Source organism: Camelus dromedarius, chromosome 14 (genome assembly GCF_036321535.1).
Source record: "Camelus dromedarius isolate mCamDro1 chromosome 14, mCamDro1.pat, whole genome shotgun sequence".
NCBI lineage: Eukaryota > Metazoa > Chordata > Mammalia > Artiodactyla > Camelidae > Camelus > Camelus dromedarius.
Window position 1 is genome coordinate 13,255,431 of NC_087449.1, and position 19,068 is coordinate 13,274,498.

Genomic DNA, 19,068 nt, shown 5'->3' on the forward strand with positions numbered 1-19,068 from the left:
TTTCACCATCTTTCACTGGACAATTTAACACATAAAACAATGGCAATGATCTTGTTACCCAGAAAAGACAGCAGAAGCAGGACATTTTGAAAAAATGATAGTACTGCCTTCATTTCCCCCTATTTTGAATTTCTTGATTTTTTCATATTTAAAAATATCTTTCCTATAGATAACAGAGAAAGTCATGAGCTAAACTAGAACCCCACGGGGGCACTCTGTGTCGCCAGCCTTAGAAGCAGAGTGCTCTGTGGAAATACTATTTTCAGGTTGTCTCTTTAAATTTAAGCAGGAAGATGATACAAACTGGCTTTGGAGGTACAGGAAGGCTAACCATACTGCTTTCTGCGACCCTGTTAAAGACTTTTTTCCTCCTTGTGGATCGTCATTCTGAAGTTTTAGGAAAGTCCTTGTCCCACTTTGAGTCCCAAGCAAAGGGACACTCCCGCAAGGCGGGGCTTCCAGGGCGGGGATGGGCGCCTGCAGACAAGGCTCCTCTAACAGGTGCATCTCCTGCCCCTCTGTGAGGAAAGGCAAAGGGGTCTCTCCCTTGCCCTGTCGTTGCCACTAAACTGGAAGCAGCTTTAGGTGGGGCTGCACTTCATCTCTGAATCTAAAAACAAAACTTAGAAATCACATGCATTCGATACATATTTGTGAATGACTGAAAAATGCATAAAAGGGCATATACATTTTACTTTTGTGGATCTCAGTCTTATTCATTCGCTCTACAAACATGAAATCCCTCCTAAGCGTCCGAGGCATTAGGCACGGAGAATCCAGCTCTAATTCCAGCAGGCGTGGAAAGGGTTAGCAGCAGGTTGCATTAGCATTCCTTTGAAGAAGAGCACTGCATATCTCTGGGAAGATATCCTGACAGTATTTGGGATTAGAAGGGAGCTCCTGGAGGGAACTGGGTGTTGGTGGCCTGTGCTGGGTGAGAAGGGAAGCGGAGAATTTTTCAGTTACTCCACGATACGATACGGGTTGCGGAAAGGAGGAAGGGGGAGAAGAGAGTAGAAGGTGACCTAGGAAACTGGGGAAATGTGTTGCATAAGATGTGGTGTCTCCCTGCGACCCCTCAAACTCTCAGCAAAGGTACCAACTTATAGACAGCCTTTTCAGGGTGACAGCCACACACTTTATACGCATAAGCCATTTACTGGTCACAGCAATCCTATGAGGTAGCACTAACAGCATCCTTTCTTTATAGATGAGCAAACCGGGGCGAGAGAGATTGACTGCTGTAGTCAATTCTGCTCAGTGGAAGTATTACTGGAGGGCTCCAGGGAGGAGGAGACACCGCAGACAGGGTGCGGACATTCGGGGGATGGCATTCTATGACATGCAAGCAAGCAAATGCACACTCTGCTCTGGAGCCAAAGAAAATTCAGTGTGGCTGTGAGTCTGGGTATTCAGGGGAGTAGCCCAGCTGAAGCGGCCAGCTGGATGAGAAAGGGCTTATGTGTCATCGCACTGGGTATCAGACAGACACTCACCTATGCTCTGTCCCCGAGAAAGCTTGCATCTAATGTGGGAATTGATGCTTAGCGAACGTTCATATACTTGATCGTATAATCATAGCTGTGATGGATGCCCTGCAGGAAAAGGGCAAGGTACTACTCAAGGGCCTAATCGGGTCTGGAATGGGGTCTGCGAATGCCTCCTTGGGGACATCACTGAGATACAAAGTAGGATCTGACCAGGTGAAAGATGGAAGTAGGAGTTGAGAGAGTAGAGGGATACAGATGGAGACAAGCAGGTCCAAGTAACCTGTGCACATGGCGGGAGACAGGAAGGTACCTGAGGCATTCGAGGAGCTGGAGGAGGGTATGGGGCAGGGGAGGAGTGACGCTGTGCCGGGAACAGGACCACAGCATCCTGGATACTTTTCTCACCTTAAGGACGTTGGTGCTCAGTCTGCAGAAAAGTCATTGAAGGGTTTTTTTTTTTTTTTTTTTTGTCAAGAGGCAGAGTGATCAAGGCTGCCTTCTGGGAGGATCCCCATGGCAGTAACAGGATTCATGACAGATGGAAGGGGATAGGAATGAAGTAAAAGGCCAGCCAGGGATGTCAAAGCCTTGGCTAGTGGAGAACGTGGCCCGGACCCCATAGGACCGATGGCTGGTGTGGGCTGTGAGGGCAGAGACACTCTTCCTCTTAAAAGGGAAAAACTGCGCAATCTCACTTACAAGTGGAACCTGAAAATGTCAGATACACAGAGGCAGATAGTAGACTGGTGGTTACCATGGGCATGCAGGGGGGACACAGGGAGATGTTGGCTAAAGGGTCCAGCGCTGCAGTTATGTAGGAAGAATAAGCCCAGAGCCCCGGTGTAGCACGGTGACAACAGGTAACAATACGTGATGAATGCTGGAGATGTGCTAAGAGAATATGTTCCAGGTGCTCATTCATCACACACAGAAAAACGCTAACTATGTGAAGAGAGAGCGTGTGAATTAGCTGAGCTGGGTAATCACTTTACTAGTCAAATCAGCATGTGGTACATCTTAAAGAGATAAAATTTTTGTGCAAAAAAAAATTTAAAAGAATTTAAAGCCATTCACGTGGAGGTGATATGGGAGCCGTAGGGCAGCTGAGATTCTGCAAAGAGAGAGGATCAGAGAGAAGGGAGGGACTGAATCACAGAGCAGAGGCCCTGGACGTGACTTGTCGGCCTGAGTGAGCCACCGAGATTTCACCTGCCGGTGCAGGTTTTCTGTTTTCTCTTGAAAGAGAGGAGCCAGCAACACTGGCCTCTCCCTTAACGGCAGCAGTAGCCTGGGGCTGTGAAGTGGCCGCCTCCTGTAGGGAAGGTGGGGTTATTTATAGTTTACCACAAGCCCTCCAGTTCACATCACTCACCAGGGCTGTCACATGCAGAGCAGGCTTACTTTCAGGCTGGAGCAGAACCCGATTTTCAGGGGTCTTGGTTGTGGAAGGGAGACGGGGGCGTGGGGGCTGTGGGCACTGGCTCCTCTGTTCACAAGCCCAGAGTTGCAGAAAGGAAGCAGTCCGCCCCTGGAAAGCTCCGCTGTGGCCGGGCCCTGTGCACCCCACCACGGGGACTTGGAGAGGATGAGGTCACCATTTACCGACTATCACAGAAGCCAACACAGCTGCGTTACTACAGGACCCAGCCACCTTGGAGAAATGCCACTTGTGCTGGGAGTTCTAAAGAACGGGCAGCTAAATCAGCTCCTCTGCTCCGCTGTGTTAGCAAACTGAGGGTGTCTTGCAGAGGCATTTGTTGTTAGAGGTCTAAATGAATGTTCTAAGTAAAATATTAACTTAAAAAGTGCAGGTGTCAGCATTTTCCAGAGCAGCACTACTCTTGTTTATATGATCTTACATGCATCTCAGTATTCCATCTTTTCCTGCAATGGGCCATCCTTTGGTAAATATCACTGGAAAATCAGGCGGGTGAGTTAACATCTGTCATCTGTGCACTGTGGATCTGCCCAGAAAGACTACCACTCTTTGAAGCTACTCTTAGTGGGCTTCAAATATGGCTGAAAAGTTTTGGTGTTTAGCCTTTTTCTTTACAGCCCAGAATTTATGGTCTTTATTTACTCAGGCCACACTGAGAAGCAAGGTCAGGACTGGGACAAGGACTTAAGAGTCATCCACATAGAACTGATGGTTGAAACCATGAGGGACAATGAATTGACCAAGGGAGAGGGTGGGATAAGGGGCAAGGCTAGAACTCTGAGCGGGATATGGTTACCCTGCATGACTGTCCAACATTGAACTCCTAGACATAGGGAGAGACGGGGCAGAGCCATGACAGGGGCTGTGGGCAGGGATGGAAGCAGCTATCAGATCAAAGGGGAGGCTTTTTCCAGGTGGCAAAGGAGAGACATGTATGAGTTAGGGAGTCCTGGGGAAACAGTAACTTCTATTGTTGCACAAAGAATGAGTTAGATCAGTGTTTAAAAATTATAATAACATAAATGTAATGCTCCATTGTGACCACCTGCTAATTTGCACATGCAGTAACTGGAAGAAAGGCAGTAACCATAAGGGCCAGATGTCGAGTTCTTCTTTTATATGTTGTTTTGTACCTTAATTTTTAAGCCTGAAGGTATAAAGCTCTGAGGACAGCATCGTCCTTAAAACCTTACAGCAGTCTGCTGAGCTCCAACATGACTACAAAGCCCCAGACACTTGGCAGGGGGTCAGGATGTCCTGCAGCCCAAAGGACACAGTGACTTACCCGCTGCAGCCTCTTTGTTTGGAAATAACTTGCTGTCAACTGCCATGCTGATGTCATAGAATACCTCATCCTCGTCCCGGTCGGCATCAAACTGGGGGAAATCAGGACAGACAAGTTGAGAGCATGAGAATACAGAAATAAGAACATTCCAGAATATAACAAGCATGCAGCACACAACTGTATGTCTAATGAAGCAGGACGGCAGGGGTTAAAGCTCTTGAGTATTTAATCAGACACTTAGAGGGTTTTTCCAGCCCAGACGTCGTAGCAAAGAGGTTATTAGGGAGTGAAACGTACAGTCTCTTATGGGTAAGAAAATGTGTAGAATTTTCTTAGTTTCTAAAGCAAGCTTTGGAAAAAACCATAACTAAAATTTACCTTGTGCCTTTCTGGCCCTTAGTTTTGTTTTGAAATATATCTCCCCACCCCTACCCAATGAAAATACATGGCTCTAAACAACAAGGGGAAAGGTTTTCTAATTTGCTGTTAAAAAAATAAAAAAAAGAGAACTCTTAAACCAAATTTTAAATATCATACTAACACTAAAGATGCTGTATTACACAGGTAACTTACAGACACCATAGCTGATTTATTATTTATTTATTTTGGAGAGGAGGTAATTACGTTTATCCATTTATTCATTTTAATGGAGGGACTGAGGATTGAACCCAGGACCTTGGGCATGCTAAGCATGTGCTCTACCACTGAGCTATACCCTCCCCTCTAGATACTATAGATTTAGATGTAACAAAAAATTACATATTTCAAACTTTATTTTTACCATTCTCTAAAATTTACAGAAATTTAAATACTAAAAAGTGTGGTTACATTTATAAATCTTCCGTTTTCCAAGTTGTTCAGTGGTTATTAGAAATACAATTTTATCTCTTTAGTTTTTAAAAATAGATTTACCGAGTTATAATCAATATACAATAAATTGCATACATTCAAAGTGCATAAAATGATATGTTTTGACATCTGTATACACCCATGAAGCAGCATAAAAATCAAAATAGTGAACATCACTGTCACCTCCAAAAGTTTCCTTGTGTCCCTTGGGTATCCCTTCCTCTTACTCCTGCCGCTACCCTGCAACCAGGTTATTCTTGATATGTTTTCTGTAACTGGAGATTACTTTTTGCATCTTCTAGGATTTCATGTAAAAGGAATCTCACAGCATGCAATCTTTCTGTCTGGATTCTTTCATTCAGCACAATTATTTTGAGATTCATCAAGTTCATTCCTTTTCATTGCTGAGTAGTATTCCATTGTATAGATACACTATTAATTACTTCCCGGGTATCTTTCATCTCAGAGATTGTAGTTTTCATCTCTAGATGTTTGATTTGAGCCTTTAAAATATTCATGTCTTTATTTAAGGCTTTGAACACTTGAAATACAATTATAATAACTTTTAATATCCCTTTCTACCAATTCTAACTTCTGGTGTCAGTTCTGAGTTGGCTATGATAGATTTTCCCTCATTATTATGGCACATATTTTCCTGTTTCTTTTCATGCCTGGAAATTTTTTTACTGGATGCCAGGCATTGACAATTTGACCCTGTTAGATGCTAGCTGTTTTTGTATTTCTATAAATATTCTTGAGTTTTGTTCCAGAATGCAGTTTAGTTATTTGGAAACAACTTGATCTTTTCAGGTCTTGTCTTTAAGATTTGTTGGCCTGGACCAGAGCAGGGTTTAGTTTAGGGTTAACTATTAGCCACTGTTGAGGCAAGACTCTACCTAGTGCCTTGTGGATGAAGGAATTTTCCAGTTTGACTGGTAGAAAAGGGTGCTCTTCCAAGCCTGGTGTGAGCCCCAGCGACTGTTCCCACCGATCCTTTGGGTGGTTTTTCCTCAGCTTCAGACAGTTTCCTCATATGCATGCCCTGAATAGTTCTCTGCTGAATCCTGGAGGGGATCCCTCTGCAAGGGAACTCTGTGGATCCCTTGCAGCTCTGATACTCTGTCCTCTGAACTCCGGTCACCTTGGTCTCTTGGGCTCTCAGCTCCATCTGCGCAATTCCTGGAGGCACCAGTCTCCCCACGACCTCTTTCTCCCTACACCGTAGCCTGGAAAATCTCCAGGAGTAAGCTGGGGCGACCGCAGGACTCACCGCATTTGTTTCCTTTCTCTCAGGGAATCACCTCATTGTCTGATGTCCAGTGTCTTGAAAAAACTTTTTTAATACATTTTTTTCTGTTTTTTTTTTTTTTAAATTTATTTGTTTCACATGGTAGGGAAAGTCCAATCTCTCTTATTCTATCTTGGCTTTTAATCGTAATTATCTTGAAGACATTTAAGAGGACTTGAGTGATTTATTCCTTTATATTTTCCTACAGAAGTGCTTCATTATTTTTAGTGAGGGAAATTTAGAAACCGAAGTTAGAATCTTATCCCCTAGCCTCCCCTCACACAGTTAAAGCACATCCGTATGGAGCATCAAAGTGCCTTCACTTGGTCACGTCAGCCCATGGGAAAGGTGAGGCAGGCCGTCTTGTTTCTGTTTTACAGGCAAGGAAACGTCTACTCAGAGAAATTGTGACTTTCTCCAGTCAAACAGCTAACAAGCAGGAGAACCAGGGTTTGAGCTCAGGATGACTGATGACTTCTGTCCTACCAGGAGACATATGATCATCACAGTCAGACAAGTACAGCCCTGCTGCTCAGGTAAGTGTTAACACAGTCTAAAAGCAAAGGGAGGAAAGCAGGTGGTGTTTAGGGCAAATACAAGGAGACCACCGAGGCACGGTGGGCACCATCTTAATGCACTGCTTCCCACCCCCACACACCATGGCTGGTTTTCTCCTTTCAAGGCATCTGTCAGCTATCATCAGTAAGGGGTAAGGTCTATTCCGGGGGGGGGAGTGTTTTTATTTTTTTCTTGGACTCTAGAAGGATGGGTGGTAGCATGTCATTTTACACATAAAAGAGCATCCGCTTATGTTTTAATCATCATTTCCTAGAAAACAGAGCCAAAGGCAAAACTTCGAGGTTACACTTTATGGGGGGGCAGTGTGTGTGTGCGTGAGTGCATGCGTGTAACCCCAGGGCAGTAAGTTTGAAAGAGGAAGGAAGGAAAGCAAATGTAAGGTGGCATGTTACTGAGCTGGACCCCTGCTTCACAAGAAGACATGGCTCATCTCCAGAAAGGCTAAATGGAACCAGTACATCTCAGAGAAGTCTGAGAGGGGGAGGAAGGGAGAGGCATTTATATGGTGTCTTTTCAGTGTCCTGCTTTCCATTGGTCCAGGTTTTCCCTTTGTGGAGTTAAGTGCCCCCGCCTCTTGGCTGTGTTGCCTAGACCCCGGGCGGCCCCTGGGAAGCCAGACCCCACGTCCCAGGGAGTGGCACAGCATCCGGATCTAGAGGAGCTGGAAGGAGCCCACCCCTGTAGGTCTGGTCTGGTTGGGCCTGGGGGCCGTCTCTGCAGAGGCTCCCACCAGGGTGTGGACGATGAAGCCCGGCCCTCAACCCTGAAGAGGCTGGCGGGGGCCGTCAGCCACGCTGCAGGTCTGGGCAGCGGTGGGCAGCTCCCCATCCAACAAGCAACCGAGGCCCGGAGCACATGGGCCAGGTGAGTCAGGGGAGGCTTGTAAACTGGGCTTGGGCCGCTTAAAACTTAGCTAGAGCTTGATTTAAATTTCTGCTTCCCCTGTAGCAGCTGTCTGACCTCGAACGACTTATTTCCACGTTCTTGGCATCTACGCAATGGGATTTTTGTGAGGACTAAAGAGATGGTGTATTTAACACACCAGCACACAGCCTGGCATAACGGCAGTCCTTTTTTTTTCCCTCCCTAAGCCTCTGGGAGTATATTCTATAGATCTTTGACTGCTTCTGTACTTTGGACATGTGCACACACACCACACACACATTTTTTTCAAACTAGGGGGATTGTGGAATAAAGAACACAAAAGACTTTGAGATTTTCTGGGAGATATTTTATCCTCCAGCTGATCTGAACAAGGATATGTTTAGTTCTGGCACAGACCAAAGCACCTGACTGTCTATTCCAAAAGGCAAAATGCTAACAGTAAAACATCATTCATGAAAGCATTCAACACATATCTGCTGAGTGACAACAATGTCCTGGGTGGACTCTTCACTTGACCACTGCTAAGGGTTTGGATGATGAACAAGGAGCCACAGGACGGGAGACGACACCCACGCAGCCAACTCAACTCTGGGATTCCGCAGCTCTGTTGTAGCCCATTTACTCCTGCATCAGGACCACAGGTCTTAACCTAGACTCCCTTTTATGTTCTGTCACGTCCCACCTCCGCAGCTGCAGGACTAGCATGGCACCCTTCTCTCCAGTCGTCTGGCAAATAGCGTGGCATATAGACCTTGAAGAGCACTCTGATTGAGGACTACCAGAGCAACTGCCACTTAGTGGATAAAGATGTTTACAAAACGGTGCCACTCAATGTTGAAGAGGTTGTGTGTATGGTGAGTGGGGAACTGGCTTTTCAATCATCAAACATCATTTCACTTCCTACTTGTTTTTGCACAAATCATACATGTCAATGGCTCTCAACTAGGAATAATTCTGCCCATCCCTCCCCCACCCTCCCCAGCACTTGGCAACGTTGGTAGATATTTTTGGTTGTCACACCTGGCAGAGGGGAGGTTACTGGCTGGGGATGCTGCTAAATGTCTTACAGTGCACAGGACAGCCCCTCACAGCAAAGAATTATTCCAGCTAGAATGTCAGTGGTGCCAAAGTTGAGAAACCCTCATCCACACCAACATATTCTCAGTTTTTGGGTCTCTAAATAGTGTTTTGAAACCCAAGCAGCAGTGTAACAGTGACCGACCGACCGACTGACCTATCTACCTACTTCTTCCTTCCTTCCTTCCTTCCTTCCTTCCTTCCTTCCTTCCTTCCTTCCTTCCTTCCTTCCTTCTTTCTTTCCTTCCTTCCTTTCTCTCTTTCTTTCCATCTTCTTTCCATCTTTCTCTCTCTCCTCTCTCCTTCCCTCTCTCTCTCTCCCTCCTCTCTCCCCGGCCCCTCTCTCTGTCTCTTTCTGGTTTTGAGCTGCAAGAACCTGTGCAGTTCACTTCAAAATACAAAGGAGAGCAGAAGTGATAATACCACAAGGGTAGCATCGGTATATGATGAGGAAGGTTCTGGGAATAGCAGTTTATTTGGACCTCATGGGTCAGATACATGCTTCAGCGGGCAGATGTAATTGTGAGCCATTAGACCAGATGATGCCTGAGATTGTTCCCAGCTCTGAAATTCTGTGGGCACTTTATCTTTTCAGTGATTGTTATTTAATGTCCAGCAATGTTAACAAAACTCCTTTCTTATTCTGAGGGAAAGAACTCACAGAGGACATGGTCTGCATCATTTGTTTTATGTCATTTAATGTAAGAGGGCTGGGGAGGTCAATGGGAAATTTCCAAATGAGATGCTTACCAAATTCCCTAGTTCACTCACAACACATGCTTTAATTTGAAAAACAAATGTTGTAACAGCTTTGAAAATCATACAAAATATATCTAGACTAGGAAAGGAAATTATAGTAGATTGAGCAGAATTAGGCACCATCTGAGCAGAAAGCAACAACGATGGTTTGCAATTTTAATGGCAGAAATGAATTCTTATTTTGCTTTCTTTCGGCTCTGACTTTCAAGCTGCCACAGGCTGCCCAGATCTTCTCCACAGAGAGACAAGGTTTTCTGTATTCTTACTTCTGCTAGCGAGGGACGTTAGGTCTACAAAATATCCTAAATGAATTCAAAACAGAGACTAACAGGTCAACCTTCCCAGATTCCACCTTTCATTAAACTTGGGTCTATCTCCTATTTTTTCTTTTTTTCCTCTCTGCTTCATCATTTGAGAAGGAAATAAACTGGATATGTTACTAGCATTGTCTTAGTTTTATGTATCCCACAAGCATCATTCTCTGAGCATCAAACCAGCTTCTTGAACGTTTTATTTGTCCCTGGTTTCCTGCAAGGGATTTCAGTTAAGCACATTCTCTACCAATGGCTACTGGAGATCCCTCAACATGGAAACACTGGCCCTTCAAGTCTATCTTCATATGTCTAGAGACTTCTTTCTAAAGAATGGATTGATTGGTGTTCTCTTTAGGTTACTTTGCTTTTCTCCAACAAAAATAGGAGTTTGCATTAAGATTGTAACAATGTAAAAAACTTGTGATAGCTGAAATGAAATCTGTAGTTATCAGCCATGGAATAATGACAGTTTATATTATTCTGCTGAACTGTGTTTCTAGGGCTTCATAATTAACCACAACATTTGAAAGAGAAGCACCTAAGTGGATTTGGCTGGGGATGGGGTAGGACAATATTCTGTCTGAGAAAGCCAAATCAACCCCATGTTTTGATGTGCAGAATCCCTCTGGTATGACCCGGCTGAACTGAGATGTGTAGAACATATTTCTCAACAGAATGAAATAAGGGCAAAATGTGAATGAAAGCAGATCCAAAACCAGATATGAGTGGTATGTGAAGTGATCGGTACAAGGACACTAGAAAGTTGTGGATAACTTGAGTACAAGGCTCATCTTCTCTCAGCTTTTTGTACAGAATCTTAATTTTCCCTGGATCTTCAGATTATGGACAACATCTGGAAAATGTTGTTGGGAAATAGTCGACACAGTAAAGATCTTCCAGTGAAAATTGCTGCAATATTTATGAAGTGCTTTATGAAAAAATTTCTTCCCAAACTTGAACCCTTAATGATGTAATCATGTCTGACTTGTCCTGCTACAGAGACCTGGAAACAAAGGCTAAATCCGGAGAATTTTGATCACTCTCACTACACTAGCTCAGAGGACATTTTTCAGAGTCTTCTTCAGCACTCAACAACAAGAGGGTGCTAAATAAAGCACCAGACACCTTCACTATTTTTTTTTTTGAGCATCTATTATGTGCCATGCATTGTGAGAGGTTTTCTTTATACACTTTATCATTCAGTCCCAACAATATTATTAAAAAGGTGTGTCACTCTCCCCAGATTGAAAAACTGAGCCTCAGAGATTAAATAACTTGTCCAAGGTCATGGAGGTGGTTGAGCCAGGATCCAAATCCACATCCGTCTACATCGAACTGCCAAGACTGTCAGGATCAGGTCTCAGCTCCTTGAGAAGTTGGGGAAGCCTTAGATCTTAGCTGGGCTCTTGCAGAACAAATCAGGGCTCAAGTCCTAAAGGAGCACTCTCAGGACAGGCCTCTAGGAATCCTCTGAAGCCAAGCCAGATCCAGAGGCAATATACTCAAATATTCTTGATCTTATTCTCCATGTGGAGGCCAGAGTAGGTGATTGTCTTTCTCTGTATGATTCTGTGTACCCTGCCAGATGGATGTGGCTGTTGGCAGGAGACCCTCCCGTCAGGCCAGCCAGGAGCCCGGGAAGGAGCAAGGACAGGCAAAGCTGACCGTAAGAGGCAGATGGTTTCCCAGCTCCAAACAGAGCTCTCTCCTGGGGTCTCTGAGCTGAGAGCTGTCAGTTGCACAGGGAAGCCAGCTGCTGTGCCTCATCCTCTCTGTCTGCTGCTGGCTCCAGCTGTACCTTCCCCAGTAGCCTTCTCAACTTCTCTCTGCAAACAACCCTACCCTTTAGTTTAAGAGGACGGAAGTCACCTAGCATGGATTCTGTTTTTCTCCTCTCATTACCACCCAACCCTTTTTCAGTAATCAAAGAAAGAGTAGGTCTACCCTCCTCCTGAGAGCCTCTCTGGGCTTGGAGGATAGATTTCTGATAGAGGTCCATCTCAGTCTAGCACCTCCTGCAGAAGCTGCTCGGGTTCCGCCCCAGGTGGCTCCTCATCCCCCAGCGCCTGAGGCACAGCTTTGGCCCCGCAGCTCCTCCCCAGTCCCACCCTGGGCTTCAGCTCTGCCTCTGACTGACAGGCAGCATTCCAGACCCTTTTCCCAGATCTCCTTGCTCTGGCTGTCTCCCCAAGGGATGGGGGAATCCAAAGGCAGACCGCCCACGATGATAAGAGGGGAGAGGCTCGGCCTTAGGACACGCAGAAGGTTGCTGATGAGAGAGAAGAGCCAACGCCTAAAGAATCCAAGTTGGTGGTGGGAACTGCGTCTGGAACAATTCTCGAGCTGAAGGGTGTGTGGCTGCAGGTGCTGATTTTTCCTACTTTGCAGGCTTGGGTAGAGCCCTAGAGCTGACATCCTCAGGCTGAGCAATGCCCAGATCAGAAACGGATAGTAAGCGTCCAATATCTTGCTCACGAATCTGTTGGCATTTTGATAGGCCACTGTAATATTAAGGTGCTCCATGTGGCATCTTAATAAAAAGCCAAACTTCAGAAACAAGAGAGCAGAATGGTGGCTGCCAGGGGCTGAGGGGTGGGGAAATTGAGAGATGTCAGTCAAAGGGTACAGATTTCCAGAATAAGATGAATAAATTCTATGGATCCAATATTCAGCTCGGTGATTACGGCTAACAATAATGTATTGTATACTAGAAAATTGCTAAGAGAGTAAACTGTAAATGTTCTAACTGCACACACACTGTAATACGTGAGGTGATGGGTATGTTAACTAACCTTGCAGGAATCACTTCTCAACATATATGTGTATCAAATCATCACAATGCAACTTACACAATGTTATATGTCAACTGTATCTCAAACTGGAAAAAAAAAGTAAAGTCAAATTAAGTTGCCGCATATTAAATCATGTTAGATTTTCTGTAATCACAAAGGCGCCAACAAGGACTAAAATAATTTGGAAAGATTTGATTAAAAAAGGTCAAAAGAAGAAAATGGAGGAGAACAGGCAAGACAAACTCACTGTAGACAAGAATCACATCACATGGTTCCTGTGTTTTTCCCACGGCACCTAGCAGGGTGCATAGCCCAGCAGTTAGACAGCAAGTAACTGTCAAACTGCATGAACCAGAAAATTCAATTAATTAAAATACCCTTCTCCCTTCCTGTTTTCTCTCTTTCCCCTGCTCTCCTCCCAGCATTCCAGCAATTTGAGACTTTCTAAAACTATAAAGCAGCGGCGTAAAGATGGAAATCTCTGCCAAGAAAGCTTCCAAACTGAAGAAACTGGTTAAGAGTCTCAGAAGTCAAATTTCACCTCCGTGTGACTTTGGGTGCCTTTCCTAATTACAGGCTCCCTTCCCTCCAGCCCTCGAGTGTCTCCTACTGCAGAGCCCTAAGTGGTACCCTGAAAGCCTGAGAAAACTGCTCGCTGCCAAAGCGCCAGATGTGTGACTAGGGGCTAATTTAGGGAGAACAGGCTCGTTTTACTTCTTTTACTGATTTTTTTCTTTTTCTTTTTCTTTTTCCCCTTAGTTGAGATGCTTCTTATTTTTATTTTAAAAAATTTCTCACCAGCAGTGTCGACTTTAACAACCATGGCCAGATATGGCCAGTCCATGATTATGTGGGCAATTCAGTGGAAATCAAGTGGAATCAGATTCGCTCAGAAAAACAAAGGGAAGTGCATCTTGCAATGTGAACACAGGACCTTACATTGAAACACATCACGTACAAGTAGAAAAAGAGTTAGGATTTTAAATCAAATTCCCTTTTAGTTAGTACACACTTTCTATGTTGCCAGTACTGAGAGATTGTCTCTCTCTTTACAAACTTCTTTAGGACAGCATTTAACACTTATGAAAACATATTTTTCTGGAATAGCAATCATTTGGGATTATAAAATACCTCTTAGAAAAATCATACTACTGCTTCCCCTTGTTGTATGTATGACCTTGGAGAAATAATTTAATTCCGTCAAATATGGCAGTGTCTCTGCCCTCACGGAGTTTAAGGTCTATGTTGAGAAACTTGATAAGTAAATCGTTAATAACAGTTTCGGGTGGGAAGGACCTTGAGGGGGTATACATGGGGTGCCCTGGGGGCTGGGGCTGTGCAGGTGGGCGGTGTGGGGTTGGGGCTGGTCAGAGAAGGCTTCTTGGAGAAGCTGACCCATGAGTCAAGTTCTGAGCAAGTGAAACTAAACTAAATGAAGAAAGGAAGGGAAGGATATTTCTTTTAGTGAAAAGGAATGAAGGTGTGAAAGCCATACTTTCTTTGAAGAAAATGAGGATGCCTTTGCCTTAAAATCTTGGGATTCACCTTCTGAGAAGAGATTGGGTGATGCACTTTCTTGCTTCCTGAAGTTATCTGATAACTTTCTTGGGGTGTTTTTGATCTGGAGCTGCTTCCTCTACCAGACATCCCTGTGCATGTGCATGCAGTAACTGTGTGCTGGGCTGTGTCCACAGGAAGGGGACAGCTGAGCGCATGGGCATAACAGTAGTTACTACTTACTGAGCACTGACGATCTGCCAGGCAATAGGTAGAGCACTTTGTCAACCTCTCAGTTAACCCCCACAACGACCTGAGTGTCATTCTCCCAAGGGAATAGTTGGCTCAGAAACGTAATACTTATTTAAGGTCAAAACGGCTGGAGAACAGGGCTTCGGTATGAACTCAAGTCTGTCCTAGTACAACGCTTGTGCTCTTGAGAACTAAGCTATTTTAGCTTTGGGAAGAACAAATCCTGGGTTCTTAGTTACCCCACATTCATTTCTTTTTCCTCTCTATTTTTAGTTTTAAGGTCATTTCCAAATTCAGAGCCTTTTAAACAACCGTCCTCATTTTTTCCCTTATGCACTTCGTGATTATGTTGTTTGTACCAAGTTCCCAAAAAACCAAACTGGTCTTTGTTTCAGAATAATTAACTTATTAACCAGTTGGCTATGAAAGGCTTGGTGGTAAAAAGTGATTAGAAACCAGAAACCGAATGGAGGATTATTTAACCACTTGATAGCCATTGGGCCTTTTAGATAAGTCACCTATTTTGTTCCAAGTTTTAGAAAAAATATAAATGAAGCAAGTAAAAGAAGATTATGAGAATGAAAATCAGATTTGTAATGATGGGATTTATATTTCGGCCCACAGACAGAGGAGGGAAATTAATATGCAAATCGATGTTAAAACTGTATAAATTCTTCTGATGCTGCCTTTATGTGGCTTCAGCTGACTCAACTAAAATGGTGATTACTCTTCATATTTCTCTGCTAAAATCATTAGACCTTTGACTAGAAGCAACATGTAGAGAAAGACTACTTGCCATCCGTAAGTAATACTGACATTTTATTTTGCTGAATTTTGAAGTGGATCATCTAGAAATTCCACTGGCCACATACCACTCAACCAACTACGCACTCAGCCAGTTTGATTCATGCGTAGCCCTGTTGGGTTGATTCTGTTGGCTAAGTGTGGCGCTGACGGGTCTTTCAGGCAGTAGCTGAGGTGGGTGGCTAGAGAGGATGAAGACAACTGAGAAAGAGGATCCAGATCCAGAATATGCCTGTAACTCACCCCATGGGAACTTGTCCATCTGTGTCCTGGCTTCGACTTCTCCATCATTTTTGTTTGAGGCTATTTTTTGTTTAATAATTCCTCTTCTCTTTTTCATTTTCACATATGATTGAGACCCTAGAAGAAATCCTTTCTAGCCTCCTGAAGATGTCAGCAATGAGAGATTCTGTTCTACAAAAAAGTGACATCCCTCAAAGACAAAATGAGTATAGCCTCTGAAAAGCCGATTAACTTCCATGCTGCCTCCAGCCAAGCCTGCTCTTATGTTTTTATATCTGCTGTCGTGGACATGGTGAACTTCCTCCTGAAGGGGATGGGAACTGGTAAGTTTACCGGCGTATAAAGGGTGCAAAGTATTTGCAAAGTAACAGACTTTCCCAAAATTTTAGGGACAACATTCCACTTGGTACACATGGGATGTGCCATTGGAGACCAAAACCAATGAGAATCTGTTATGAGCCTCAGGGCAAAAAGCTGGGACTGAGAAAACCAAAATTAACACCAATTTCAAATGCAACCTTCAGGCTCACAGAATGAGGAAACTCTGATTACACAAAAGCAAAGGCAATATGTCAGCTTTTACAAAATGACGAAGTGATTTTGTAGGACATCTAGGAAATTTACCACATCCCGCAGGGCCTCTTGCAAGCTCGTTAGAAGGTTCTCATACATAGTTTCATTTACTCAGCAAATACTTATTGAGTATCTAACATCTGCTGAGGGCACAGCATGCAAAGATGTCTTACTCCAGCATCATAGAGTAGAATAGATAGGACTGTGTTTTCACCTGTTATGAATGTCCTCTCCATTAAAGAGAAGTGAGAAAGTAACACCATTGAATGCGTGGGAACTTTTATTAATTCATCCACTAAGAAACACTTAAAGCGTACCTACGACATGCAACACACTGGAGGGTCAGTGCTTGGTAGAACAGAACTCTTGCCCTTAAAAAGTGCACAGTCCCGTAAGGGGAATGTCCACTTGAGCCCTAACATTAGAGGAGAATAAGGACAGTCACAGAGCCACAGAGAAATGTACAGGCGAGATCAGAGGAGAAAGGAGGATTAACTGTATGTATAAGAGAGGGACGAGGGATTAAGAAGGATGTGTGGGGTGGGTGGGACTGAGGATTAAATAAAGTGTCATAGGAGAGACGGCATTTGAGTCCCAAATATACAGGACTCATAAATACTCTTGTCTGAGTTTGTGGCTGCCCCACCAGATCTAGTAAAGATATTCATTCTTTTTTATCTGACAACAATATATAAATCAGAAAACACCCAGCCAGATTTGCATGATTCTTTATCTGGTTGAAGAATTAGGTCTATCAATAATAATTAATTGTTTTGCTTTGATCACAGGTAATGATTGAGGGAAGTGGTAAGGTGTAGAGACTCTCAAGCCAGACGATCTAGATTCAAATCCAAGCCCTACCATTACTGATTGTGTAGCTTTGTGATTCTCTAAGCCTCTTTTCTCATCCATAGAAAGGTGATAGCCACAGTGTGTACGTCATAAGGTTGTGGATTGCTAAAAGGGTTAAGTAAGAGAAGCCATTATCACTGCAGAGCCTGGCACACAGTAAATCTCAAAACGTGTCCTCTGCAAGGGGGACAGTATAGTTCAAGTGGTAGAGTACATGCTTAGCATTCTCAAGGTCTTGGGTTCAATCCCCAGTAACCCCTCTAAAAATAAAGAAGGAAATAAACCTGACTACCTCCCACTGGCCAAAAAAAAAAAAAAAAAAAAAAAGCCAATTAAAAGAAAGTTTTATCTATTTCTATAACAGGGAAGTAGCAAATGGATGTCTTTGTAGAATCACATTTTCCCGGAAGCATTTAAAATGGGATAAATTCTTTTAAGTCCAAAACGATTTACATCTCTTTCTGACAACTTCTTAGGTCTCATCACTGTTTCTGCTTTTTAAAAATCTCCCTGACTTACATTTGTTTTATAAATAACATTATAATATTGATAAAGGAAATAAAAGCCACAAGAGCAACAAATCACCCTAATCTGTGCCTCAATTTCTCTTTTCCACAATCTCTTTTGGACCAAGCGCTCTGCAAGAGAATAAATGAATACATAAATGAATTGTGGTCTCCATGGTTCTGTCTCAAAAAGAAGTATGACAGTGTAAAAATCATGCCCTAAGGGATAGGCTAGATTTCTGTGTTTATCTCGAAAGCTGGGAATAACTGTGGCATCATAAAATGTTTTCCTGAATTTTAAGATATTTAAAAAGAAATCCCACTACTATTTCCTGGTGGGAAAGGCAAAAAATGGAAGATTGTGGGCAGAGTGATGAATTCGGAATGAGAAACTCAGCAATGATGTTAGTACTAGATCACCATAACAGGTTTCCACGGAGTATAAAAAACAGTCCTTTGGCCACTAAAAGACCATTTCCTTTTGGCATAAAATCATGACCTACTTAGCTGTCTTGTCAGGGGAGTCAGAACCATTATTATGAATGTGCAGATTCAGGTTCTGCATTTGTCCAGTGACAGCGAGCACAACTGGGTGACAGCCAGGGGTTTTAAACGTAATCCCCTGAGCACACACTGAAGAGCAATCAATACGGGTCCTCTATTTAAAATTCAGATACAGAATCTTTAAAGATTTGTAAGTAGCCAGATATTTATCTCACTTTAAGATAATATGATAATATGAGTATTCATTTAAATTACGTTATTTTAAGTTTCTCTTTACTATATCAAGCTAATTACAGAGGGATGTGGCTTAAACTTTAAGTCGCTTATCTCATACACGGCACAGAGCAAGCGAGTAATTACCCTGAGGAAGAGCAAAGCAGCTCATTAGAAAGGCCCCAAACGTGTCAGAGGATTTTCCCCATAAGATCCATGAGATTGTAAGTTTGGAAAGTTGAACCTTGGAGGAATCCTGAAAAATAATTAACATCCAGTTTAATCTCACCCCTTCCAATAATATTCATGGTTTATTTTTAACTACAGCCAGGCTAACCATAAACAACCAAGTTGGAAGGTACAATTACGTACGTGCACACTCAACGGTATCTATCATCGAGGCAGCGACAAAGAGACTGCTAATCTCCTGGCTAGTTCAACCACATGGCATGATCCAAGGATTCTAGAATTTCTAATTTTTATTCAAGCACCATCTTGGACATGCCTGGCCTTTTAGAAGGAGAGAGAAGCAGCTGGTAATTCCATCTTTTATGAGGAAAACAAAGCCACTCCATGAAGCTGTTAATGACCCAGGATCAGTGGTTTTTAGTATTTGTTTTACTCTGTTCCACCTTCCTCATTTCTGAGCATTCAGCACAATGACGAGCTTAAGAGTGCGGGCTTTGATGTCACACCAGCTACGTGGCTCTGGAAAACACGTCCCTCAGTTTCTGCAGGTGTAAAACGGGGCTAAGAGCAGTTCTTCCCTGACAAAAATAATCCACGCACAGCATCTGTACGTGGCAAATGCTTCATAAATACTAGTTATTATTATTTTCTATTTCTTTTTTTTGATGGAGGTACTGGA

General features: G+C 43.4%; 1 protein-coding gene across 3 annotated transcripts in view; it reads right to left on the reverse strand.

Annotated features, from left to right (window-relative positions):
* Positions 1 to 19,068, reverse strand: part of AK5 (adenylate kinase 5) — a 213,569-nt gene that overhangs the window by 95,568 nt on the left and 98,933 nt on the right. For all 3 annotated transcript variants that reach the window (XM_031465421.2, XM_010989052.3, XM_031465420.2), the window contains exon 7: positions 4,214 to 4,304. In XM_031465421.2, coding sequence (XP_031321281.1) covers positions 4,214 to 4,304 — 91 coding nt within the window. The remainder of the gene's footprint in view (positions 1 to 4,213; positions 4,305 to 19,068) is intronic.